This window comes from Aedes albopictus, chromosome 3 (assembly GCF_035046485.1).
Source record: "Aedes albopictus strain Foshan chromosome 3, AalbF5, whole genome shotgun sequence".
Lineage (NCBI taxonomy): Eukaryota > Metazoa > Arthropoda > Insecta > Diptera > Culicidae > Aedes > Aedes albopictus.
Window position 1 is genome coordinate 224,442,637 of NC_085138.1, and position 24,332 is coordinate 224,466,968.

The 24,332-nt window shown below is 37.0% G+C and overlaps 2 protein-coding genes across 3 annotated transcripts in view; both read left to right on the plus strand.

The window, feature by feature from the left end:
• Window positions 1–15,359, plus strand: part of LOC134291427 (N-lysine methyltransferase KMT5A) — a 30,111-nt gene extending 14,752 nt beyond the window's left edge. For both annotated transcript variants that reach the window (XM_062859154.1, XM_062859155.1), the window contains 4 exons: window positions 6,202–7,054; window positions 7,490–7,844; window positions 7,911–8,101; window positions 9,565–15,359. In XM_062859154.1, coding sequence (XP_062715138.1) covers window positions 6,202–7,054; window positions 7,490–7,844; window positions 7,911–8,101; window positions 9,565–9,775 — 1,610 coding nt within the window. In that variant the 3' untranslated portion in view covers window positions 9,776–15,359. The remainder of the gene's footprint in view (window positions 1–6,201; window positions 7,055–7,489; window positions 7,845–7,910; window positions 8,102–9,564) is intronic.
• Window positions 15,360–20,130: 4,771 nt separating this feature from the next.
• Window positions 20,131–20,787, plus strand: LOC134291429 (turripeptide Pal9.2-like). The gene is made up of 3 exons (XM_062859157.1): window positions 20,131–20,290; window positions 20,375–20,557; window positions 20,627–20,787. The coding sequence occupies exons 1-3, from the start codon at window positions 20,263–20,265 to the stop codon at window positions 20,683–20,685; spliced, it is 270 nt and encodes an 89-aa protein (XP_062715141.1). The 5' UTR covers window positions 20,131–20,262; the 3' UTR covers window positions 20,686–20,787.
• Window positions 20,788–24,332: the final 3,545 nt, after the last annotated feature.

Sequence of the window (24,332 nt, forward strand, 5' to 3'; positions counted from 1 at the left end):
TAAAACATATAAAATTCGGATTTGTTTTTGAATAATCCACTTTTACATTTCGTGACGTTACAACGCCCGTTCAGTTTCAAACAGGGTTCTGCTCGTGTTGTAACGTCACGGAAATGCACAATAATAATCAGCCAAATTTGACTAAATTAGTGAATATATTGTTGCATTATCTTCACTGCTTCAAGGGGAACTTTATTCTATTGAAAATCCGTTTTGTGATAAATGGCTCGGAGGGCCAAGATATTATCAACCGTATGCATACTCCTTCATGAAGGTTAATGACTCTAGCACCAATCTTCGGCTTAGTACCACCCATATTCTTCTAATTTTGTCCCAAGGACTAGACCGCTGAGATCCATTACACCGCATCGCCAGATATTTAGATTTTTCAGCATAGAATTCATCAAGCCGTCGAGATAAGCATTTCTTAAATAATGTATGCAATGTTATCAATTCAAGTAAAAACGCTTTAAGACATGTTCGAGAATTTATTGAACCAGAGGCATATCAGTGGGTCTGCATACCAGTGGGTATGCATACCACTTAGGACCCTAAGATCAACTTCTGCGATCTCAGAGACAAATAGATCTAACAGTGCTAAAAAATCTTAATAACTTAGGGGCTGTCCATTAATTACGTAAGGGTTTTTGGGGGGGGGGGGGGCTAGTTTGAGAAATCTTACGCGCCATACAAAAAATTGGGTTGTCATACAAATAATCTTGTGGGTGTCGAAAAATCGCAAAAATTCCCTTACGTAATTAATGGACAGCCCCTTAAAGTGTTGATGTATTTGGCAAAGTTGTTTGATAAGTCAAAGACTTGCAGCTGATTTACCATTGGACGTGATTAAAAGTTTACAATAGTTTGCAAATGATTAGAATTTATCTAAAAGTTTCCTACAAGTATTGACTAGTTGAGAAACTAGCAATCACAATTTGAAAATTTTTGGGCGCTTTTAAAAAATTACAACTTTTCTTTTCTGAATAAATATAATGTGCATGATTTTTCAAAATTTAACTACCACTAGGAAAGCAGATCCTTAAACCAAACAGTGGCGTCTCGTAACCTCACTTTTTACCTGTTCAACGACCCTAAAAGTTGCATTTGCGAAGAATTTAGGATCCGAATCAAATTGAAAATGGGCGGAAACAGCTATTCTCGTTATTTTCTACAAATTACTCGCCAATTTATTGCGAAAAATCAAGAATTTGCATTCGTTGAACAGGTAGAGTTGAGGTTAGGGAATCGCCACTGAAACCAAACGACTTTTAAACTGAATATCCTTGAAAAGTTCAACAACACTCTAAGTAATCAGGGTCCTAAGATATATATGAGAAGGTGATTCTTGTGATATCAAAGACAGACGTAACACTGACATAATTTCCATTCCATATATTTCAAGATCCTTATTATTTAGACAGTTGGTGTCCTCGACAAAGTTGTTTAGTAAAGTTATTTGGTAGATCAAGTACTTTAATCACCGACGAACCGACGTGACAGCTAGAACAAATAAATTCAAATTTGCTGTCCCCGACGCCATGATGAAAAATAGCCGAACACTATCGCCACCTCTATAACGGCTCGCGATGATTTGATAGCTCGACACCAAACCCCCGTGTGTTCATATAGGAAAGGGTTCGCGTCTGTGCTGATTTGACAGGAGCGATCGCTCGCTTCGCTGGTCGACGGGGGGACAGTTTTGGATCGCCACTGTCACGTCGGTTCGTCGGTGCTTTAATAGCCGTTTGGTGATAATTTCTGCCGCACCGTGGCGCAAGTTGCAAATTTTCAAAAGCATACAAATTTTATTAATCTTGAAAACATTCAACAAGCCGTAATTCTGTAGAAATTTTATCAAAAATTCTCAAATTTTGACTGATAGTTCCTCAGCTTGTTATTTGTAATTGCTACAAATTTAAACTTGATTGACGATGACTAATATATTGGCCTTTGATTACCATTTGATTCAAATACAATATATCCAAAGTTAAAAAAGTTCCAGCTTGTAAAATACTTTTTGAGAAATTCTAATCATTTGCCAGCTTTTGCAAAATGGAAACTAGCGTCTACTAGTTCTAAATCTAGCATCTAATGGTGAATCTACTGCAAGTTCTTGACTTACCAAACAATTTTGCCGAAGAAACCATCTCTCCAAGGTTTCGGGGTCCTGAGATATATGAAATTTAAAATTTATAAGTTCTCTAGCGCCGGTTTTTGGTGGAACTATAAACCAAACTATCCATCAGCTGTAAGTTTTTGACCAACCTAACAACTTTGCTGAAAACACCAACTCTCGAAGTTATCAATACCCTGAGATATATGAGATAGTAATTTTGTTTCGTCTGTTTGGCTCTGATATCATAGAAATTATCGGTTTGAGTGGTGTTTGATTACGATTTGGAATTTCAACAAGATTGCAGTACAATAACAATTTCCACACATTTTCGAATTTGAATAGAGCGTAGATTTTGGTCAAACATCACCTCCCCGTCCCTCAAAGAGTCTACGTAGTTTATGAACGAGCGCTAATGGCAATATATGATACCTTGTAAAAGGGCTCATATACAACGAAAAAGAAGTTGTTTTGAATATAGAACTAACTGTAGGAGCCGTCCAAGCCAGAGAAATTTGGTCTTTTGCATAGAACTTTTTTTCGTGATGGTTCAACGCAAACTTCAAACCAGGTGAAGCTCAGGCCTCAGCGAACGTATTTACTTTCTTTTTGTCTCATTTGAAAGATATTCTGGAGTACAAAAACCATACAAAATTTCATATGTATTTGAAACTTGTTCCGAATTTGAATAAATTTCACAAAGGTTGCTTTTTCGTGACGTTACAACGCTTAAAAAACCTATACTTTGACCAGCCATACCTCAGAGTTGTAAAGTATTAGGGTAGGGCGGGGCAAGATGAGCACCCTAAGGATCACGTTGAATTTATTGGAAGTGATCACAATTTTTCAAAGTACCTCTCAGTAGTTCTTTTCTATATCATGTTTTCTACCACCCATAAACATGGCAGGGTTTAAAATGCACAACAAGGATTATTTTTTTGACTAAACTAAAAAGATGTTTTATGGTCAGTTCGAACATGCTGCGGGGCAAGACGAGCACTTCATTAAAATCTTAATATTTTAACAATAAATTGGCCACACAGTGATTGATATAGTAAATCTTGTTTATAGCTATGGTATCACGTTCTAAAATGATCAGTTTCTTTCTCTAATATTGAAAAAATAATGTAGTTATAATACTTTATACAAAATGACCCGAAAACAATAAACGATTATTAAGTGGCTTATTTTTTTAAATTTACGCAACCAAATAGTTGTAGAGGACACGGAAACTTGTGTTTGGCACAGTTCGGCACTATTGACTGGATTACAATAATTTCAAAATATTTTCTATATTCCCATCAGGGGTGCTCAACTTGCCCCACTATAGGGTAATAACTTAAATTGAATAAATTTTCATGTTTGTTTTTAGAAAATATTTTCTAATGTAAGTTAAAATGCTTTGCAGTAAGCTAGTAATGTTGGCTGATAACCAGAATTACGGTAAAAAATATATTGTGACATAAAAACCTTATTTCATTCTGATGATTTCTTATAAGAAAATGATCAAAATCCATGCTATTGACTAATTTGACGATATTTTTCAATTAGTTCGTTATGAAGTACCTTATATCAGGTTCACAAACAGGATGAACTTTATTCTAATGGATTATGAAGCTGTTTGGGCAAAAATCACCATAAAAGTAGTAAAACAGAGGGGTGCTCATCTTGCCCCGGGTGGCCATCTTGCCCCGTCCTACCCTACAATTAAAATTCTTTGTGTGCTACAAAATCTACATACAGTTATCTGTTAATCATGTAAGACTTTTAAAAAATCAGTGCGTTTGTGTTTAAAATACGACAGCTTTGATGAATAGTGTACCTAAATGCCTTAAAACCACGATTTTTTTAAATCTTAACCGTCGTTTAATAAATATTTATTGTTTCCATAAATATTATGTTGAATACATTTCTGGACGACAAGAGTAATGTAGAATGTTTTAAAAATTCGAAATATGCCAAATTTCAACATTGAAAAATGAGTAGGGTGGGGCGGGGCAAGATGGGTCGCGGGGCAAGATGGGTCAGTGCCATATTCGGGCGCATTACTCATGTTTTGATTATGTTAATAATCTTGTTAGATGACCAGCGTAAATATACAAAAGCTTTGGGCATTGATTGAAAAATTATTCACTCTCATTTGAAATAAAAAATAAAATGGTTTTTAGCCATTTTTCTTATGCGAAACATTCCATATAATCTCCATATAAACGGCCGCGGGGCAAGATGGGTCACCTTCAATTTAGAACGTATTTTTGGAGCATTCAAAAGTTATTTATTTTTTGTTACAAGACTATCTCATAAATGACTTCAATCAAGCGGAATGAACGCTCAAAATTATAACATAAAATTATGATAATTTTTTAGTGAAAACATCGATTTTCAAGTCGTTTCAGGACCACTCATATCGTAAAGTTTTTTATATTCCAAATAAATTTATAAAATGTTTACTAGTAGCTCTTGTTTACTCAGTATGGATATGGAGTATATTTGAATGCGGAAAAAATCTTATATTTTGACGTTTTTCGTTGAGAAAATGTGAATCACTTAAAAGGTGACCCATCTTGCCCCGCCCTTTTTTCACGGCCCAATATCGATCACTTTTTAAAACTGCTTGTTTAACATCATATTTTGTATTTAATGAACTTTTTATCGACTTTTAGCATAGCTAACTAGTGTATTAAAGAGTAGCGGACGAATACAAACCAATACGATTTGTATTTACAAAGTTATGGTGATCCATCCTTAGGTGACCCATCTTGCCCCGCCCCACCCTATTGATGATACGGGGCCCGTAGAATGTGTCCATTTCATGTTTCATAAGTATAGAAATTTGATACCTCTCTGATTTTGCTGCTGTTCATGGTCACCGCTCTTCAGCAATTGGGTAAATATTAACCTTCCGTAACTCGCGCGGTTGGCTACCTGCGTCAGCACCACGCTAACGCTGAGTACAAAAAGCGAGATTTTTTCAACGTGTTGTACAAAATACAACAGCGCGATCGCTCGAGGGTTAACAAAAATTTCTTCTACTGGCTTAATGTTTAGGTATCATTTCTGTAATTACCCAAGTAACCACTAACTGCCGTACTACTGCAAAGTGACGTAAGCGCCATTAAAAATTTCGACGTCTTTTGATTATATCTGATGAAACAGCTTACAGCTTTCTCTCCAGAGACTAGGTACGGAAGGTTGATGTTGGTCGTATATTAGCCGAATATTTCGTTAAAAGTGACTTTTGAGCAGTTCTATTGGAGCGTTTAGAGTTATACAGCGTATGTTCGCTCGTTGAAAACCCACTCGTTGCAACGCTTTTTAGTAGCAAGACCGCTAATTGCAAAATTTGACAAGTTTTTGTAATTCAAAAGCAATCAAGTGTCAAATTTGTGCTGTCAGTCATGCTATCACTGTCAGTGCATTTCGATGCACTTTAGTGTCATAAAGTAACGTTGCAATTAGCGAATGGCATTCGCTCGTTGCAATGTAAGCGGCCGTACGCTGTAATAAGCTATGTTAAACATGTTCTTCATTCGACTATAGAACCGACTTGATGTAATTTTTTATGGCTTAGTGATCACTTGGGTACACAGCTAGCCGCGTTCGGTAATTTTTACCGAAACCTCAACTGTTGATCGTTCTTTAACGGGTTTTAAACGAAATTCTGAAAAAAAAATCTTAAAATGTTTTCTATATTCTCATAAGGGGTGGGCTCATCTTACCCCACTATACGAAAATAATTTATATCGAATAAATTGTAATGCTTTTTTTAAATATTTTCTAACATAAGTAAAACTGTTTTGCACGTTTTGCACTAAGCTTGTCATGTTGGCTGATAATAAGAATTATGATAAAAAATTTGATTCTGACATAAAAACCTTATTATGTTCTGATTATTTCTTATAAGAGAATGTTTAAAATCCATACTATTGACTAATTTGACGATATTTTTCAATTCTTTGCTGTTTTCTATTTTTTAGATCCTTGTTAAATATTAGTCTGTCCTATCAGATAAAAACTAGCTTCAAATTCATCTTGATCAATTAAGTTACGACACTATTTTAATTCTGTATTCCATTCTAATCCTATAGGACGCCGAACTCGCCAAACCAACCCCACACACTTATTCACATCTTCTTCCGCGGTGGATGACACTGCAAGCCCTAAACGCAAAGATTTCAAGTTCGACAATTTGTCACATTTCATGAGCAATGATGCAAACGCATCCTCCCCAATGGTCCTACGTGGCGGTCGTACCAAGACTAATGGAATTGCGAAATATTTAACAACCGGCAAACCCTCGGCACCGATAGAAAGCAGCGCTAGAGCAGCACCCACATCCCACAGCTTCATCGATCTTACCGAAGAAAACACGTGCGATTCATTCGACAATGTGGCCAGCGGTAGCGGAAATTCCTTGGGAGCGATTGGCTTCAGCATGATCCAAAGCAATCCGGCCGGTAACATTTTTCTGCAGGAACCGGTGCTTAGCTTGAACTTTGACAAGACTCCTACCGACAAGTCCCGCATGGTAATCAAAAATTCGTTCCTGGCAACTGAAATCCAAAGCAAATTCTCGCCACCTAAATGCGATCCGATGTGGGGCAGTGCGGCCGCGTCCGTATCGATCAAAATTGAAGCATCCGACTATGCCCTGGACTTGTCCAAGCCGACGCAGGTTACGGAAATTGACTCGACGACGTTCCTAAATCAGGACAGCAACTCTTGTGATAGCGGTGACAGCGGAGTGGTCATTCTGCCAACGGGCACTCTGGAATCGGCGGGATCCGTTGACGGAAAGCGCCGAAAACCGGCCACCCCACATCGTATTCTGTGCCCGTCGCCGGTGAAGAACCCACTCGTGGCTAGTCCGTCGACGGCCCTAGCGCACTTGAACATCCAAAGCAAGCGGACCACAAGGAGGAACGCAAAGTCCAAGCGAAGGTAGGTGTTTTTTTGGCAAATATTGTTATTAGGCTAACAAACGACTTTAACCTATTGACCCTTTCCTTTCCACCACATTGAACGACTACATATTTCTATGTTATTTATGTTATGTTTCTATGTTGTAAATTAGCTAAATTTTTCGAAATTTTTAGTTGTGAATCAACAGGTTTTTGATTGTTTGCCAATAGTTTTACCATTGAAACAAGTAGTTGGCATTTGGATTAACCTTATTAAGTTACAATTTACAATCATTTACTTAACCTTCTAGTAGAGGGTTAACTGCTCATGCTTGCCCTGAAGCACCATAGAATTCCGACTAACTTGGGACAAACAGAATATAAAAGTATACTAAAGTACTATGCACTTCAAACATTCCAGTTTATTCCTCAAAACTGTTTTTATAATCAAATCAACCATTCCATGATTTTGTAGGCTTGTCAAAGAGTCAGAGAATGCATTGGAAGATACGGAAGTGACCAATTCAACCGACATCAACATTCTACCAACGACGGCAACCGAGCTGGACAAGAAAAAGCCGGTCCTGAATGATTCCGTTAATCCCACGGCCCAACAGAATACCAACAACAACCAAAGTAGCAAACAAAGTGATGTTCCTCCGCCAGTCACGACGAACGTTGTCAAACACGGCGAGGCCGGAGCTAATAAGAAACTCACCGACTTCTTCCAAGTCCGGCGAAGTGTGAGGAAAACAAAAAAGGAAGTACAATGGGAACGGGATCGCGATATAGAAAAAGCTATCCGCGAGCAGCGGGAATCCGGATTAAAGGTAGGGATAAATAGTTTACCAGCCTAAAATTACAGTCTTTACTTTTATTTCTTTCTAAATTTTTAGATTCAGAATTTTGAGGAAAAAGGGCGAGGAATCGTTACTACAAGGCCTTTTATGAAGGGTGAGTTTGTTGTGGAATACATCGGCGACCTAATTACAGTGGCGGAGGCCAAAGAGCGCGAGCAGATCTACGCAGAGGACGACAACACCGGGTGCTACATGTATTATTTCAAGCATAAAAGCATACAGCACTGGTAAGTTTTTCGATTTCATATGAAGAATAAGTATTACAAGATTTATCTCTTTGGACTTCAAAATATGAATCTTCTTAGAGAATGTCAAACTTAGGCTCTTCTATTAGTTATTTTTTATCAAATAAATACTTTGGGCCGATTTCTTCACCTCGGCTTAACTCGTAAGCCAGGCTTACCCATATAGTTAAACCTGACTTAACGCCTAAGCCAGGGTGAAGAAATCGGCCATTAGTAAACTTTGCGTTTTTCTATCTACTCCTCTTCTATACATAAACAACTCTTGTACATTCATTATCGTGGGTCATGATGGTCGATTTTTCAGATCAAGGTTTTTATTTTGTTCCTTTTCGGGTCCTTAATGAATGTGAAAAATTTAAAAGCGATCTGTTATGTAACCGATGATGTTAACCGTTATGTGGCCGGCATTGTACCTTTCTCGATTTCATTTATCAAAGTGAATCCAGACCCAACGATTCCTTCCCTACTAACAAACAATCCTTCCTGCAACCTTCGATGGAGTCGCAGCGGTAAACGCGATCCTTCACATAACAAAGACTGGTACTAGTATTCCTTCGCTCTTCCAACCTGACTGCAAGGATGTGGCCGGTACCGTCATTGAACGGTTGAACATAGTCTCTGAAGCGTGCACAATGAGAATGGTAATCACTCCCAGTCAATTATTCAGTTGATCCATTGTGCAACTGTCATTGGTTCGGATCGATCACGGAGTAGCAACCATGGATATGTGCAGCCAGTCTAAGCTAAGCTAACCATATTGAAACCCACATAGTTGAGGCTAGAATATCTTCAAGAGTTTATGGCCAACCATGGCCTTACTGGAAGCGTGTTCCGTTTTAATAGCTTAAGTCAACACGGTTTTATGATTCCAGGTAGGTCAGATACTACTGAAGCTATTTTTGGAATAATTGCCTACGAGCGCTACTGAAGTACATTGTATTGTATGAAAACGTGGACTCGAAAATCCGGGTGTTCCGGCACCCATAATGATCGGACCGTTTCAACCGAATACTATCTCAATAGATTATAAGTTTCTCAGTTGATTGAACCAAAAATTTAAAAAAGTCGGTTGAAAATTCACAGATACATTATGATCATTTCAATGTCGTAGTACCCAGGTACCTTGCCGGCATTCTATGAGTGTTTTTTATGCCCAGGAAGGTTAAAATATGATGCTTAACATTTGATATGCAAAGGAATTAACATCAATCGTTTCCTTACCTTCCAACTTTACAGCACAATGCCAATGTATCATACCGCCTGTAATCGCAAATCAATCCCACCTTTGCTGGGTTTCCTATTCATGAGACAGTTATGTGATTATAGGCAACATTCCATTATATATTAAATATCATCAGGATGCCAAAAACACTAGTTGCAGAAAATTCCCAAAATAATACTAGACACAAACTATTTCTAACCTAATTCTTCTAATTCAATTTCAGCATCGACGCCACTGCCGAAACCGGAAAATTAGGTCGCCTGGTGAACCACTCCCGAAACGGCAATCTTATGACAAAAACGGTTTCCCTAAATAATCGACCTCATCTCGTACTGATCGCCAAAGACGATATCGCGGAAGGGGTGGAAGTGACTTACGATTACGGGGATCGCTCGAAGGAAGCTCTGCAGCACCACCCTTGGTTGGCGTTTTAGAGGCGAGTGCCGTTCCTTCAAGGGATACCCAGCCAAGCTTCTTCCTATTCAAAGCAAGCAGAATCATGTTTCAGAGCCAAGTACCCGCCATATGTTTGTGCTGGAACCGGTGAGCATGTTACAGCGAAATACTGTACGCATTTTAATGTTCCTTTTGATTCCCGATTATAATAGTATGACAAACAAAATAGTTCACCCATACTAGCAGCGATACCATTGGGAAGTGAAGCAAACACCTACTTTATCTCGTACACTATGCATAATGTAAACCTAAGAAAACAGTGATGCTAAAGACAGAACAGATCATCATTTCAACTCATTTTGCAGATATTTTGCTCTTTATCGATGGGATCTGTTGAAATGCAAACACTTGATATTTTACAGTTAAAATTAAAATGACTTCCATTTTTTTTTTTGTTATGCTATACTTTTGTCATTTCCTGTTTTCCTGTATGATGTTTTATTAAAGAAAAACTTTTCGATTTTACAAAACTACAGTTAACATTTTTATTTTGATTCAGTGTTGTTAAATCAAGTCACATCTCTTAATTTTCTATAACGGTAGCCCAATAAAGCAGAATCTAGTTTCCCGTATGCCGAAACGTTAGGGCAGTGCAATGGATACTGGACAAAATGAACCGTTCAAAGGCCCGTAAATGTTCATATGCTACCGTATGCTTCAAAGAAGGAAACAGCTCCTGAATCGGCATCGAGGAATCGATTAAGTACTTCGACACTGATTCTTCATTAGGGCCTAACTGACATTTTCGATTTCTCTTCATCGATCCTCTCTTTCTGTTATTACGGAAAGTGTATTAAGTTTTTCAAAGATTTTTTGGTTGGAATGCGAAGATGACGACTACATCTTGCTCTAGGAACAAAAAGAATAATGATTTTATTTGTTTTGATCAAGTTATTAGCGAGAGAGAGTCGACGAAGAGAAATCGATCAAGTCAGTTAGGCCCTTAGAAAAATCATTGTCGACTTGTCTCATAAATCATAGGGTACGTCCATAAATGGGTCTGGTACGTTTGGCATAAGGCCGTTTGGCATAATGCCATTTGTCATAAGAACGTATGGCATAAAGGACGTTTAGCATAATGGACATTTGGCATAAATGACGTTTGGCATAACATGATTTCGGTAAAAAATGAATCACATACTTCACGTAAAAGAAGGAAAAGTATTCTAAAGAAGGATAATACATTATAATGCATTAATTTTTCAGGATACACAGTTAGAAAAAAAATCACCGACTTCGGTAATATTTTACAGAAATCTCAACCGTTAAGTTTGTTTTACAGGAAAAATTCGGTAAAGGTAGCAACTTTTACCGAAGTTCGTTAGAGTTTGACAGGTAAACGATAACATTTTACCGAAATTTGTTATTTTTTTACAGAATTTCGTTAAAAATCCATTACCGAACGCTCAGCGGTTGAGATTTCGGCAAAAATTACCGAACGCGATTAGCTGTGTATAATATGCAGACAAGGAAAATTTGCTGGAAAGAACCTGGAATCTAAATTGCTTGTATCGATAAAGAACAGCCTATATATAAAAGATGGAACATTCCCCATTCCGAAACAAAAATCAAATTCATGGAAGCAAAAGGTTATTTCGAAAATAAGAGATCCAATGTAATGCACTAACAACATGTTTGCCTTCTTTTCCTTGAAACGATCAAAACGATCAAATCTGACTATACATGTCAATGATTGCTCCTCCGTGATTGATCTGAGTTGGTACCAATTTCACTGACATCCAAGTGAGTAAGGACTGGGACACTCCACTTATTCTCAAACTGCAATTTAAGCAGCTCATACATTTTTGATCAATAACGGCGCCGGCCACGTCCTTATAGTCAGTTGGGAAGGGAAAGGAATGTTAGAGTGTGCTGGTTGTTGCTACTAAAGACCGAGATCACCTCTGCATCCCCACAACCAGCACGGACTGGGGTATTTGTTAGACGGAAAGGATGGGAGATCTGGGAGTCACCGTTGGGTCGGTGATGCGATCCATAGAGAGGGGATATTTAGTGTTCGTGTGGTGAATATGAAGGACAAGCGGCACAGTTCGCTTCGGTTGCATAACTTGTAGGCGTTATATACACTGTGCTGTGGAAATTGGAAGGAAGGGAAACGAATTTATGCAACTCGTTTCTGATTCTAACAATGGCTATGAACATATAAATATACAAGAGTTGTATATGTAGAGAAGAGAGAGAGAGAGAGAGAGAGAGAGGGAGAGAGAGAGAGAGAGAGAAAGTGGATAGAAAGATACAAAGTAGGATGAAAGGTACGGGCCAGGGATTTAATCCATGACCTTCTGCATACGAATCAGAAGCGGTAGCCACTAAACCACCAAGCTCGTCACGTTTGCCTTCTTTTCCTTGAAGGCTGTTTTTTTTTTATTTTTTTCCAGAGGGAAAATATATTTCACATTCTTTATGCCAAATGTCGTTGTGCCAGACGGCCTTATGTCAAACGTACCAGACCCGATGCCAAACAGTGTTTTTTCATTATTGTGTGTTTTTGTGATTATGTGAAGTGTTTTTGAAAGTAACAGCTATCGTTTTATTATGAGCCACATTCTTCTTTAGGCGCTGTCCATAAACTACATAGACTCATTTTTTGGCCATCTCAGACCCCCCTCCCCCCTCGTAAACCTTTGTTTATACAAAATAATTTTCGAAATTCGTATGGATCGTAGACTTTGACCACACTTTGACCCCCCCCCCCCCCCCCCTTCCCCTTCTCCCCATAAGAGTCTACGTATGGACAGGCCCTTTTGACTGTACGTCCCCATTGCGACTTGGCCTAGCTCGCTTCCCCAGTTAGTGTTCTTTTGACCACTTCCACAGTTGTTAATTGAAGGGCTTTCTTTGCCTGCCATTGATATACTAGGCTAACCCAGCAGTGGTCGCGTCGTGTACATACCAAGGGGACGGCAACCTATTTTTTCACTATGGAGTTTGACAGGTTGGATTGTGCCTCCTTACGTGGAGCATAAATTTATGCTCCAGCCAAAATATTCATCAACACTGTCGTGAAATTTGAATGTTTACCTTTTTACGAGGGATATTGGTGCAAAACGCTTACATCACATTAGATCTCATAAAAGTGTTGATCGTGAAAAAGCGGCATTAATTGATAATTTTCAATTTCAAAGTGTCGATGTTTTGGTAAAGTTCCTACAGAGAGTGGGGATTGCTTATTAAAACACACACAACACCTCTTTTCGCAAACTTTGTTCGCCAAAGTGCGTTTTTCCTTATTTTCTCCCGCTGCTGTATTGAGTGAATGTTGGTATTAGTGAGCACTGGTTGCGCATGATAAGCGGCAACAAAATAAGATCACCGTAGCACCCCCGTGGTACATACTGAGTACACGCACCATAAAAAAAAGTACGCTTATAATACACAGCGTGTGCGTGCGAAGACGCGACTGCTCGAGGGTTAATATTATTTCTTTATGTAATTCAGTATCAATTTCTATTTTGTATAGGTATTTTTTTCCGATAAAATAGTGGTCTACTTTTCCACATTGGTTCATTATGCAACTGAAATGAATTATATAGTACAGTACTCAAATCAAAGCTGTACTGAATTTTTTTGAAATTTTAAAATTTAACCAATCTCGGATATTTAAGCCAACTTGAGACATTTTTTAACTGTAACTCCATGTGTTTGCATTATTTTCAATATATCTTTATATTATAAAAGAAAAACATACACATCGTGACACCGCAGAGCCTAACTTATAAAATGCAAATGCAAAAAATAGGATGTAAGAATAAGTGATATGAAGATAATGATGGTTTAATGCGTTATCTCCTAACAAACAAGTATCCCAGAGATGAAAAAGTTTCGCTGAAGCCGATTGAAAAGGGCGTAGTAAAAGTACCGTAAATAAACTGCCATTTTGTTCCCGAATTATTTTAAACCAGGAACTGGAGTTCGTTACACGTTTTGCAGAATTGTAGTGAAATTAAGTTAAATAGTGCTTGTTTTCGATATAAAGTAGCTGCAAATGACTGATACCGAGAGTGGGAAAACGGCCAAATAATCATCCATACCGTAAAATGGCCGTTATTATGCAATTTTAGATTATTTAGCGTTTCTGTACTTTCCCACCTTGCTATGATTAGTTGGTATACAATCGAATCAATAATAGTACAATAGGAAGAGGAAGTGAAAAAAAAACAACTTGATATAAAAGAAATTGGTTCTATATTTTCTTATTTTATTTATTTCGGATGCGGTCATCCCAAATCATGCTAAGCAATGCATCTACATAATTTATTTGAAAGGGAATGAGAATATTTCTGAGACACTGTTAGATAAATCCACAGTAAGTAAGATGGTAATTAAATATGTACGTCTTTTTAGTGGCTTCAGTTCCCTTAGGTTAGTAAGATATTCGTCTCTGGCGTAAAACCCTAAATCGTTTCAGACAAACACCCTATGGTGTATAATGTAAATAAGTTACAAGTTCAATACCAAACTAATTGTAGCTATTAGGTTGAGTGATTTTTCGTCTCATTTTAATTTTAACGTGTGGATGAACGTGTTTACTCCCATTTGAAAGGAATTTTTGAATAGAAGAAAGGTTATTAACCGATACTATTTATAATAAACCAGTTAAGTGTATACAAATACAAACATATACTTAAATACAAAACACCGATAGTACTAACATTATGAAACACGTAACGTAGTGACTAGATTTGTTAGAACAAATATTTCCTCTTACATAAACGTGTGCGGTGGTGTCTAGAGATGTCGCAAAGTTTCAATTATTCGATTAGTTTGTAGTAGCTTTTTGTCTTTGCATCGATTAATTGAATTTATCGACTATTTTTTATTGTAAATTTTTGATTGATCGATTAGTCAGCGATTACAATCTTTTAATTGATTAACCGGCTTAATCGATTGTTTTGCGACATCTCTAGCAGTTTACCCTATGTCATCCACGAGGCACTAGAGATCCTATGTGCACCTATACACAGCAAACATGTTAAGTACCCCAATTATTAGAGAGGAGCATCTCGTGTTTGATTGAAACCGCCTCAGTAGCTAGTATTTCTTTACGAAACTAATAATTAGATTACAAAGCGAGAATACGGTTATGCGCAAAAAAACTGCCTGATGTGTGTACTATACTATAGGGAGCGGATATGAAATGATGGTGATGATGATGATAGGTCACGAAAGTGCAAAACTGTATGAATTGTCGACGAAGAGAACCGTAGATGGGAGTAACAAAGCTTTCAGCATACACCGTTGAGTCGGGTAACAGAGACATATGGGACAATGAATCAAGTTCTAAAAATAAAAACAACCAACCGGCAATCTAAGAATGTAGGGTATCTGCATTGCTTCAATGTTGGTCGACCATTGCCGGAAGAAATAATTGTTAGCAGGTCTTTTGTTGATGCGAAGGAAATATACATTGTTATGATCATTGATTTGAATGCGAAATATGTTTAGAACGTAGAGATTGAATATCAAACATTAATTGAACACAGCAAAACAATATCGATGTATATTTATACACTTTATTGAATAAACATTTTGAATGAATTATCACAATTGTTTGCATATTAAGTAATAATATCACATCAATACAGTCCACTATGTGTAAACCGACACGCTAAAACCGCTCAGTACTAAAATGTGTAAGACCTACTGATAAGTGCATAATTTCCATAATTTATGTGTGGTCCTGAAATTATGCTCTTACTTATTTTAGTGCTGATCGATTTTAGCGTGGACGACGAATTTCACGCAAAAAGTTAAATGTTATGATTAGAGTTTATGTTGAGCATTGTTGCGTATACCCGCTTCGTACAGCTTTTGCTCGTTCCTTTGTGTCAGATCACGTAATAGGGTGTATCATTTTTTCCGTTTTCTGTGGTGTATATACTTATTAATTTAAAGTAAATTAAAAAATTAAATTACTTTAAATGCAAATCAAAGGTTTTTTGATTTTTATTTTTCATTTTCATACAGAACTGTCCATGAAACTGATACAATTGCTCCCTAATTAATCTCCACCAAGAATTGGCATCTTTTGACAGACCTTAACTGAAAGGTCGTCTTCAGTGTCTCGTTCTTGACTCGATTTAACCCTTTCCTTTCCACGAGTATAAACGACTATTTCGACAATGATTTTTCATAAGGGCCTAACTGACTTGATCGATTTCTCTTCGTCGACTCTCTTTTTTTCGTTAATAACTTGATCAAAACGAACAAAATCATTATTCTTTTTGTTTCACACAATGGACTGCATGTGAAAGGTTTGTTATAAAATAAATAGCACACAAATAGGTCAACAGACTTTTTATTATGTGGAATTATCTTTTTTTTTCTTTATTAAAGAGATATTTAGCCGGTGGCTAGTTCATCTCTGTACCGATATTTGCATTCATAATTATACAAATAAAATTATCTACGAGCTAAGAAACAGTACAATATGTTGATACATGTTGGGGGCTGTCCATTAATTACGTAAGGATTGAGGGGGGGTTTGAGAAATCTTACGTGCCATACAAAAATATTTGGGTTCTCATACAAAAAATCTTACAAGGGGGGGTGGGGGTGTTGAAAAATCGTAAAATTTCCATTACGTAATTAATGGACAGCCCCTTGGCATCTTTCAAAAAGCGGATGAGGGCTTCGAGGGTTGATGCGTCGTTTCCGAGGGTGTCTCTAATACTGCCGCTGATATTGTATTGGTTTTTAAGCAGTTCGTATTGTGGGCAGACGCATAAAAAATGCTCAACCGACAAGGGGATCCGACAAATTGCACAGGAATTTCGAAATGTTGAGCTACCCATATTGTGTGAGACATTGGTGTGACCAGTGCGTAATCTGGATATTACTCTCTGGTCTCGTAGTGACTTTAAATCATTTAATGTACCAATGGACTGCTTGATCTCTCTGATAAAGAGCTGATCGTTTCTGTTCCAATTGAGCTGCCATTTGGTATTCAGGGTGGCCACTCAGAGCGGCAAATAAAATTCCCGAGTTTTTCCCGGTTTTCCCGATAGCTTTTTGAATTTTTTCCCGATTCTAAAATAGAATTTTTACAGTAAAAATTAAACGTAAATTACTAAGAAAAGTTTAAGATAATTAATATAGAATATTTTCAAATCCTTGGATTTAACATAGTATTCATATAAACTTGACAATACCACAACAATACGTTTATAACTAATTTACTAAATATTCAGCTAAGTCATGCGTTGTGTGTCTCGTATCCAATGATGGGCATAGAAGTTATGGCATCACTGGCGTAGCCACGGGGGGGGGGGGTGGTTTAGGGTTAAAACCCCCCCCAGACCCAAAATTTGTGGAACAAATTTTCAGTATAAAGCGCTTTGCGACGAAAAAATTTTTCGGCTGCGCCGCTATTTTCAAACTACCAATACAATTGCTTATTACTGTTTATAAATGTCAAATCAAAAAAGGTATCATTGACCGTTGAAAACCCCTCCCAGAGACAATTTCTGGCTACGTCACTGTATGGCATCTTCATTAAAGATTCCTTTAATTCGTAGATGACTATCTAGTACAAATCCTGACTAGTACTCTGCAGTTGTTCAAGCAAACAATAATAAAATGGATAATCCTGAGGGGTCGAAATTCTCATACTCACTATGAGTACATATAGGATTTACGAATCTAATAATAAGTAGGTTTCTCGGTAATATTCCAAAAGTCTCTTCTAAAAAATTCTTGGTAAGTTCGTTTGGGAAGCTAATAGGCAATAACAGAATGCCAAAAAAAACATTCTGGATGAACATCTGGTGGAATATCTGGAAAGACTACTCGTGAAATTATTTTGGAAACATTTTCAGTGTAACATTTTCGATGACCATTTTTAAGATATTTTAATAGAAAACCAGTGACGAACTTTAGCATAAATGGTGAAATTTGAAAGATCAAAGAAATCTTAGAATTTGTCTGATAATCGTCTAGCATTCAGTTATTTCATCAGCGATTGCAATATGAAGTTCTTATATATTTGATCTCTGGTCACATTTTCAGATATGTCAGGAATTTCTTCAATAAAGTATTTCCCACAAAATTTAGAGGTAGATTCCTTATTTGGGAATTATTTATTTCTATAAATCATACAACTATATAGCTCCAGATGCTTTTGAATACTTACTGGAACTCCCGCGAGAATTTCAATGTTAGTTCAACTAGAAACTAGAATACTCCAAATTCTCGAGAATTTGCTGAACCAGGAGTTTTACCAGGGACTTATGCTAAAGCTTCGCCAAAAAGGGGTTTTCCCGATAACTTACTCCGGTTTTCTCTGAACATTTTTTTTTTCACCAGTTCATCAAATGAGTACATCAAAGAACTTCATGAAAAACAACAGAAATATTTCAAACAAAATATAAGAAATACTTTTATGAACTACCTAGGCGTGCTTTGAGGAATTCGATCATATACTATAAATCCCTTTAAATATTCTTTCAATAGTTTTTCACTAACTATTTTTAAATTGTAAGAATATTTTAACCAGAATTATCTACTCATCCAGATTTTCATATTTTTTATTTGATTTTATTCTTGGAGCAATTCATCCATTCATTCAATATTTTATCAGCTTCCTATCCAAATTTCTCAAAGACTTTTCGCTCAAAGGACAAAGGCTATAGCAAGTATTCACCCAGAGATTGTACAAGAATAATTTTTTTAGAAAAAAGTTATGATTTTTGTTATGTTTTATAAAACTTTTATAGGACGCATGATGTTTTCAGGAACATGTACATTAGAGTGGGTCATCGTTTATATGGAAAAATGAAAAATTCAATGGTATCCCATCAGATCAAAGCTTTTTTGATCCCATTTCAGTACCCAAATAAATGTGCAAAATATGGGCACGATCGGTTATGTCTACGTTTTGCGCATCGCGTTTGAAGTTTGTATGGGATTTTACATAGGAAAACACACTTTTTTGCATTTCTCTCAGGAGAAGCTCGATTTTTTTCTAAAACCATGTAACCGATAACGTGAAAACATAGCCTAGGGTGTCCTGAAAAACTTTGTCGAAGACCGCGAAGTGATCTGATGCTAATGAAAAAGATATAACGTTGACATTGCTTGCCAAAACAACATGATTTTGTTGCTATTGTTATTCCTTTACATGTTAAAACATAAACACATGCATGCGGTTCGTTGGTTATAGGCTGACCATCCGTCCCGTATTTAACGGGACAACAAAATTTTCAAACGCTCGTCTCTGGAGCATAGTTAACGTTTTTATCTTAATTATCCGTTCTTTCTGGCTGAAATAGCATTATTTACATCATGCAGTTCTGTTTTTGGACATTGATTTTCTTTTTGTTTAGTTTCCGGAATGTGTCCCGTATTTAAACGGGACAAATCTGGTCAGCCTAGTTGGTTATAACTATTTTCACAAGCACCGGATCGCTTTGTGGTCTTTAGCAATGTTTTTCAGAACATCCTAGGCTACCATTTTACAGTATCGGTTAAAAAGTTTCAGACAAACTTTTTCAACTTATGACAAAAATGCAAAAAATTATGTTTCCCCATACAAAATCCTATACAAATTTCAATTGCAATGCGCAAAGTGTAGACGCAACCGATCGTGCTCAAATTTTGCACAGATACTCAGAACCCGAAACGGAACCAAAAAAGCTTTGATCTGAGAAAACGGTTCCGATGACCCACGCTAATGTACATCCTAAAATGCATAAGTGTCATATGAATCTATAAATATTTGTACGTGTCTCAACCAGTCTTTCCGCCAGAATGATCTTTGTGATGTTAGGTAACATCACTATGATTAACTTTAATTGTCATGACTCGACGACAAGATATTAATTTCCAAGAATGGCTTTTACGCCAGTTCACCCACTATGTTATTCAGTTCAACAGTTCTTGACTGCATTTCCCACAGATTCTCGTACTTATGCTTCTGAAGACCATACAAATTTAAGAATTTTGGAAATTCCCGGTAACTAGCAACAATTCCCGAGGTTTTCCCGACTTTTTCCCGGTGGTTTCGAATTCCCGAGGTTTTCCCGAAATTCCCGATTGGGTGGTCACCCTGTTATTTGCTTACAAGGAGCTACCAATAGCACCTTTATTGATACGTTTACCCTATTCATTCATAGTTTTTACTGTTAATTTGATAAAATTGGAAAGTAAATTTTAGTTATGCTACGTCATCAACGCATTACCATTTCAATGAATTCAAACCGAAATGATGATAAAAAAGAGATTTATTCATATTGAAATAATGAGCTCATATACTCATACCATTTACTGCAGACTATCGAGCTGTCGATCTCTATTTAAATATTTAAAACGAGCATTCAGCAGTTTTGTTCTCCCAACCGCCTGCTGGAGTAATCCGTCCAGAGGTTTTAGTATTGTGTCGATCTGCTTTCTGGCTGGTTGTGTGTCAGCTTATTTCTCGAATCATTTCATTTGCAAGTCATTCGTCATGCGTTTAGTGGTTGCGGTTTTGGCAGGTAGGTATCTAATTACAATTTTAAATAGTTTTATCACGAAGTGTTGATACGACCACTTTCTATGTTTTCGTATTCTAACTTCAGTGATGCTCATCATCGGGCTCGCACAGGCTATTCCTGCCAAGGAAAAACCAACGGCCAAGTGCAATGCGGCATGCACTGATGATTACACCCCGGTGTGCGGCGGGGTAAAGGGCAGCAAGGACAAACCCATCAGTTTTGGAAATGAATGCGTTATGCAAAAGTACAATTGCGAGAACAAAAAGAGTAAAATCGACTTTACAGTATGACTTCATCATCCAAACGGGGGGTTCACATTATTCTTCTGCATTTCAGGCTTGACTGTGCTCTCTCAAGGTGAATGTCCCGGAGGCGGCGGTGTGAGATTGCAGTAAAGAAGGAAACGAAGCACATTGATTGATTATGCTTGACTTTTGCCTCACGCAATTTTGCAAATGTATCAAAAAGGCGACAACAAATAAAATATTTTCGTTTTACATTGTTTGTTATTTCTCTAAACTCGTTTAACGAGTTTTGGACAGGCTGGTCCGGGGATGATGGATCAGTGCCGTTTTTGAGCTGCGATGTGATTATGTTGATTAATTTGTTGGCTGACCAGAATCTGCGATAGTTATTCAATCTAATTGAAAATATAAAACGGGTTTTGGTTATATTTCTCATGCGACACATTCCATACAATCTTCATGGAAACGACTGCTAGTTAAAATAAGGTCTCCTTTAAAGTAACATGTTTACGGCGTTTACGGAGTATTATTAATTATTAAGCTACTAGCCAATGGTAGAACAAATGAAGCTGGTCCATTGATTCAATGAACAAATGCACGTTTGACATTTTAGCGTAGCTGTGTTATCTCAAGGAGAATACACGAGTACACCATGAATTAGTTTCAATTTTTTTTTGTTGAAAAAGTGATTAGGGCATTTCAGGCTGAGGACAACGTTGGAAAATCGTCCCTTAGCTTCCTTAGAAAGCAATTGATTATTTCGTAAAGTTACTAATAGGGGTAGGCGGGGCAATATGGACACCCTAAGGTTTTTGCCAACTTTACCTGACAAGATGTCAAAAAAGTTTAGTTTTTTGATACATGTATTCTTTTAAAGTCTTTTTAGCATCTATTGCATAAGAATGCTCACGAAGAAAAATGATTTATCCACTTCAAAAAATGTTATGAAAAATGTTAATTTTTCATGACCGTCTTCAAGCATACGGGGCAGAATGGACACCCCCATGGGGCAATATGGACACCATGAGACTTTTACGAATTTCGTACATTATTCACACCTATAAAGTCATTTCATTACAAAACAACTATTTTGGATGAATAATACGCCGAAGTAGTTCATTTTTGTTCAGTTAATTCAAATTTAGACTGTTTTGGATAAAGCTTCGTTTTTGTCGGCATGTACAGCTGTGCCTAGAACAACTATTTTCCACTGTTATCGTTTTTTGACCAATTTGTTTCACCCTATGTCTACTATAGTGAACATTTAATCGAAAATATACTGAAATCGAAGAATTTGGTTGATTTGTGATTTAGGTTATATTTTTTCCCTTGCCGCTTCTTTCAAAAAGGTGAGTGTCCATTTTGCCCCGGCAGCAGAAGATATTTCCAAACTTGATTTTTGATATAATAAAGAAGAACATATAAACATGTTAAGCATGTAGATACAGCAAAACTACTTGCATGTGTTCTAGAAATATCAGGTTTCAATCGACCTGCAATAAATTAATCACTAAATCTTATTTCAGATGGTGTGAAAATTATAATTTCCATGCACAAAAAACGGAGGACGCAACTTTTTCGTGCAAAATCAAGTATAATTTTAATTTTGAATGTTTCTTTCCTGAAACTACGTTTTAGACAAATGGACTATATTCTCCATTCATTAAAAGTTCAAAAAAGTTCGCATATTTCAAAATATTCAGGGTGTTCATTCTGCCCCGGGTGTCCATATTGCCCCGCCTACCCCTACGTTTATAATGATTGTACGTTGCGTTCCTGGTGATAAAAAACCTTAACGAAAGCATTTAAAGCTGAGAAAATCACAATTTCCATTCGCCTGTTAAAATTGCATTTTGGACACCGTATATACGTTTTGGACACCCTCAGGTAGGGTATTGGTTCCCTTATTAAACATGTGGCTCCCATTTTCATCCTACGAAAAACAAAGGATTGAAGCGCTGTTTGTTTTGTTTCTTATTTTTTGTATTTTTTGATAGAAGTGAGCACCCATGAAAACAAAAAGAACGGAATCAATCGGTGCCGTGATCGCTTGTTTTCGAATAGAATGAATATGGGAGCGTGAGATTACTGATGGCACACATACCCTTTATATAATTTAGACAGGGCAATTATCTCAATGTTTAGCCATGAATACAGGTATGTTCCGTTTTTTGTCACTATCCGTTTTTATCACCATTCGATTTCGTCAACATTTCATTCCTATTTTGTCAACACCAAAGTTTTTGTCAAATTTCTTCCCTTGAACACGAGTTTTTTTATAATTTAAAAATGCATGCATCAATGAATGAATTTAAAGCAACCACCAATGATGACATAGAAGGCGTATACGCTACAGTATATACATATATCAAATTCAGCTGTAAATAATGTTAATTCATGCTTTCTTTCACACATAATTTCACTTCTTATTTGAACATGAGAAAAATTAATTTAATAGTTCAATAGAAAAATCAGTCTCCGTATCGATTGGACGTATTTTCAATTGCGAGTAGCTTTTCTGTTAGTGTGGTGTGATGGCTCTCAATTCACGAGAGAGCACATTTGAAATCGATCTGACAAACTTTACGCGGCTGCCAAGTTATGAACAAATCCACGGATTTGTTTTCAGGTTGTTCAGGGCAAAGTCTACGCTACATACAAATTTCGAAAATTTGGTATGAACAAAAGTCTACGGAGGGGGAAGGGGGGGGGGGGTTTAAGATGGCCCAAAATGAGTCTACGTAGTTTATGGACAGCGCCTAATCATGATAGCCATCATGATGAACCAATTTTGCCATATATTGATAATTAAAATTGTGAATATAATGCTGCATTACTTTAAACACCTCATTGAAGTAATATTTAAGTCGAAAAGGGCCCCACTAAAATCCAATTAGTGCCACATATTGCAGCACACTGACAGACAGCCATTGCTAAAGTAACATAAATGCATGTGCTGTACATTTGCATTTGCACATGCTTGATACGTGCAACTAGAAAAACCAAAACAAAAATCTATTTTTAGCACCGGTTTCGTTATCGGCGGTACTGATGCCCACGTGAATGTTTTGACCATTATTTTTTTTTGTCGCCGGGTCGGGAGTCGAACCAGAAGTGTTGAAGACCGCTAGATGAGTTCCATACGCGCTGGTGCCTTGGACCGTTTCTGCTGCAGTGATAACAACAGATATTTCATTAACTTAAAGGAAACTGTTCTTCTGTCTCAATCATTGCAGTAGAGGGCAAAACGACTATGTCATATGTAATAGAATACAGTAATTTATCACAATCTGATAAATTACTGATAAATACTTAATGCATTTTTGAAGATATTTAATCAATATAAGAAAATGAAAAGCACGATTAAAACACCCTTCGCTTCGCATACTGCTCATATGCTAATTGTGGTTTCCATCATTATTGGCATGTGATAGCAGCCTACAGAAAAGAGAAAAGGTCATCTTTAAAAAGGTTTTGCTGTCGTCGATCGGTGGCTCAAACGGGGATTATGTTGGCCGGGAGTCGAACCAGAAACGTTGAAGACCGCTTGAGTTGACCGTAAAGTTGGTAAATCTTCTTGATTTCATTTGTTTACCATTAGAGTCAAGCTTTTATAATTGCATTGCATTTGTTCAGTTTTTGCAGTGTTGAATTATTAAAGTATCTTATATCACCATTTAATGAACCCTAATGTAAAGAAAAATGCAATGCATCATGACATTGATAATGCCAATCTAAAAGATTATTGCATGACAAGTGTGGAATTATGCCTGGTTTACATGGAGCAAGTGACTTGA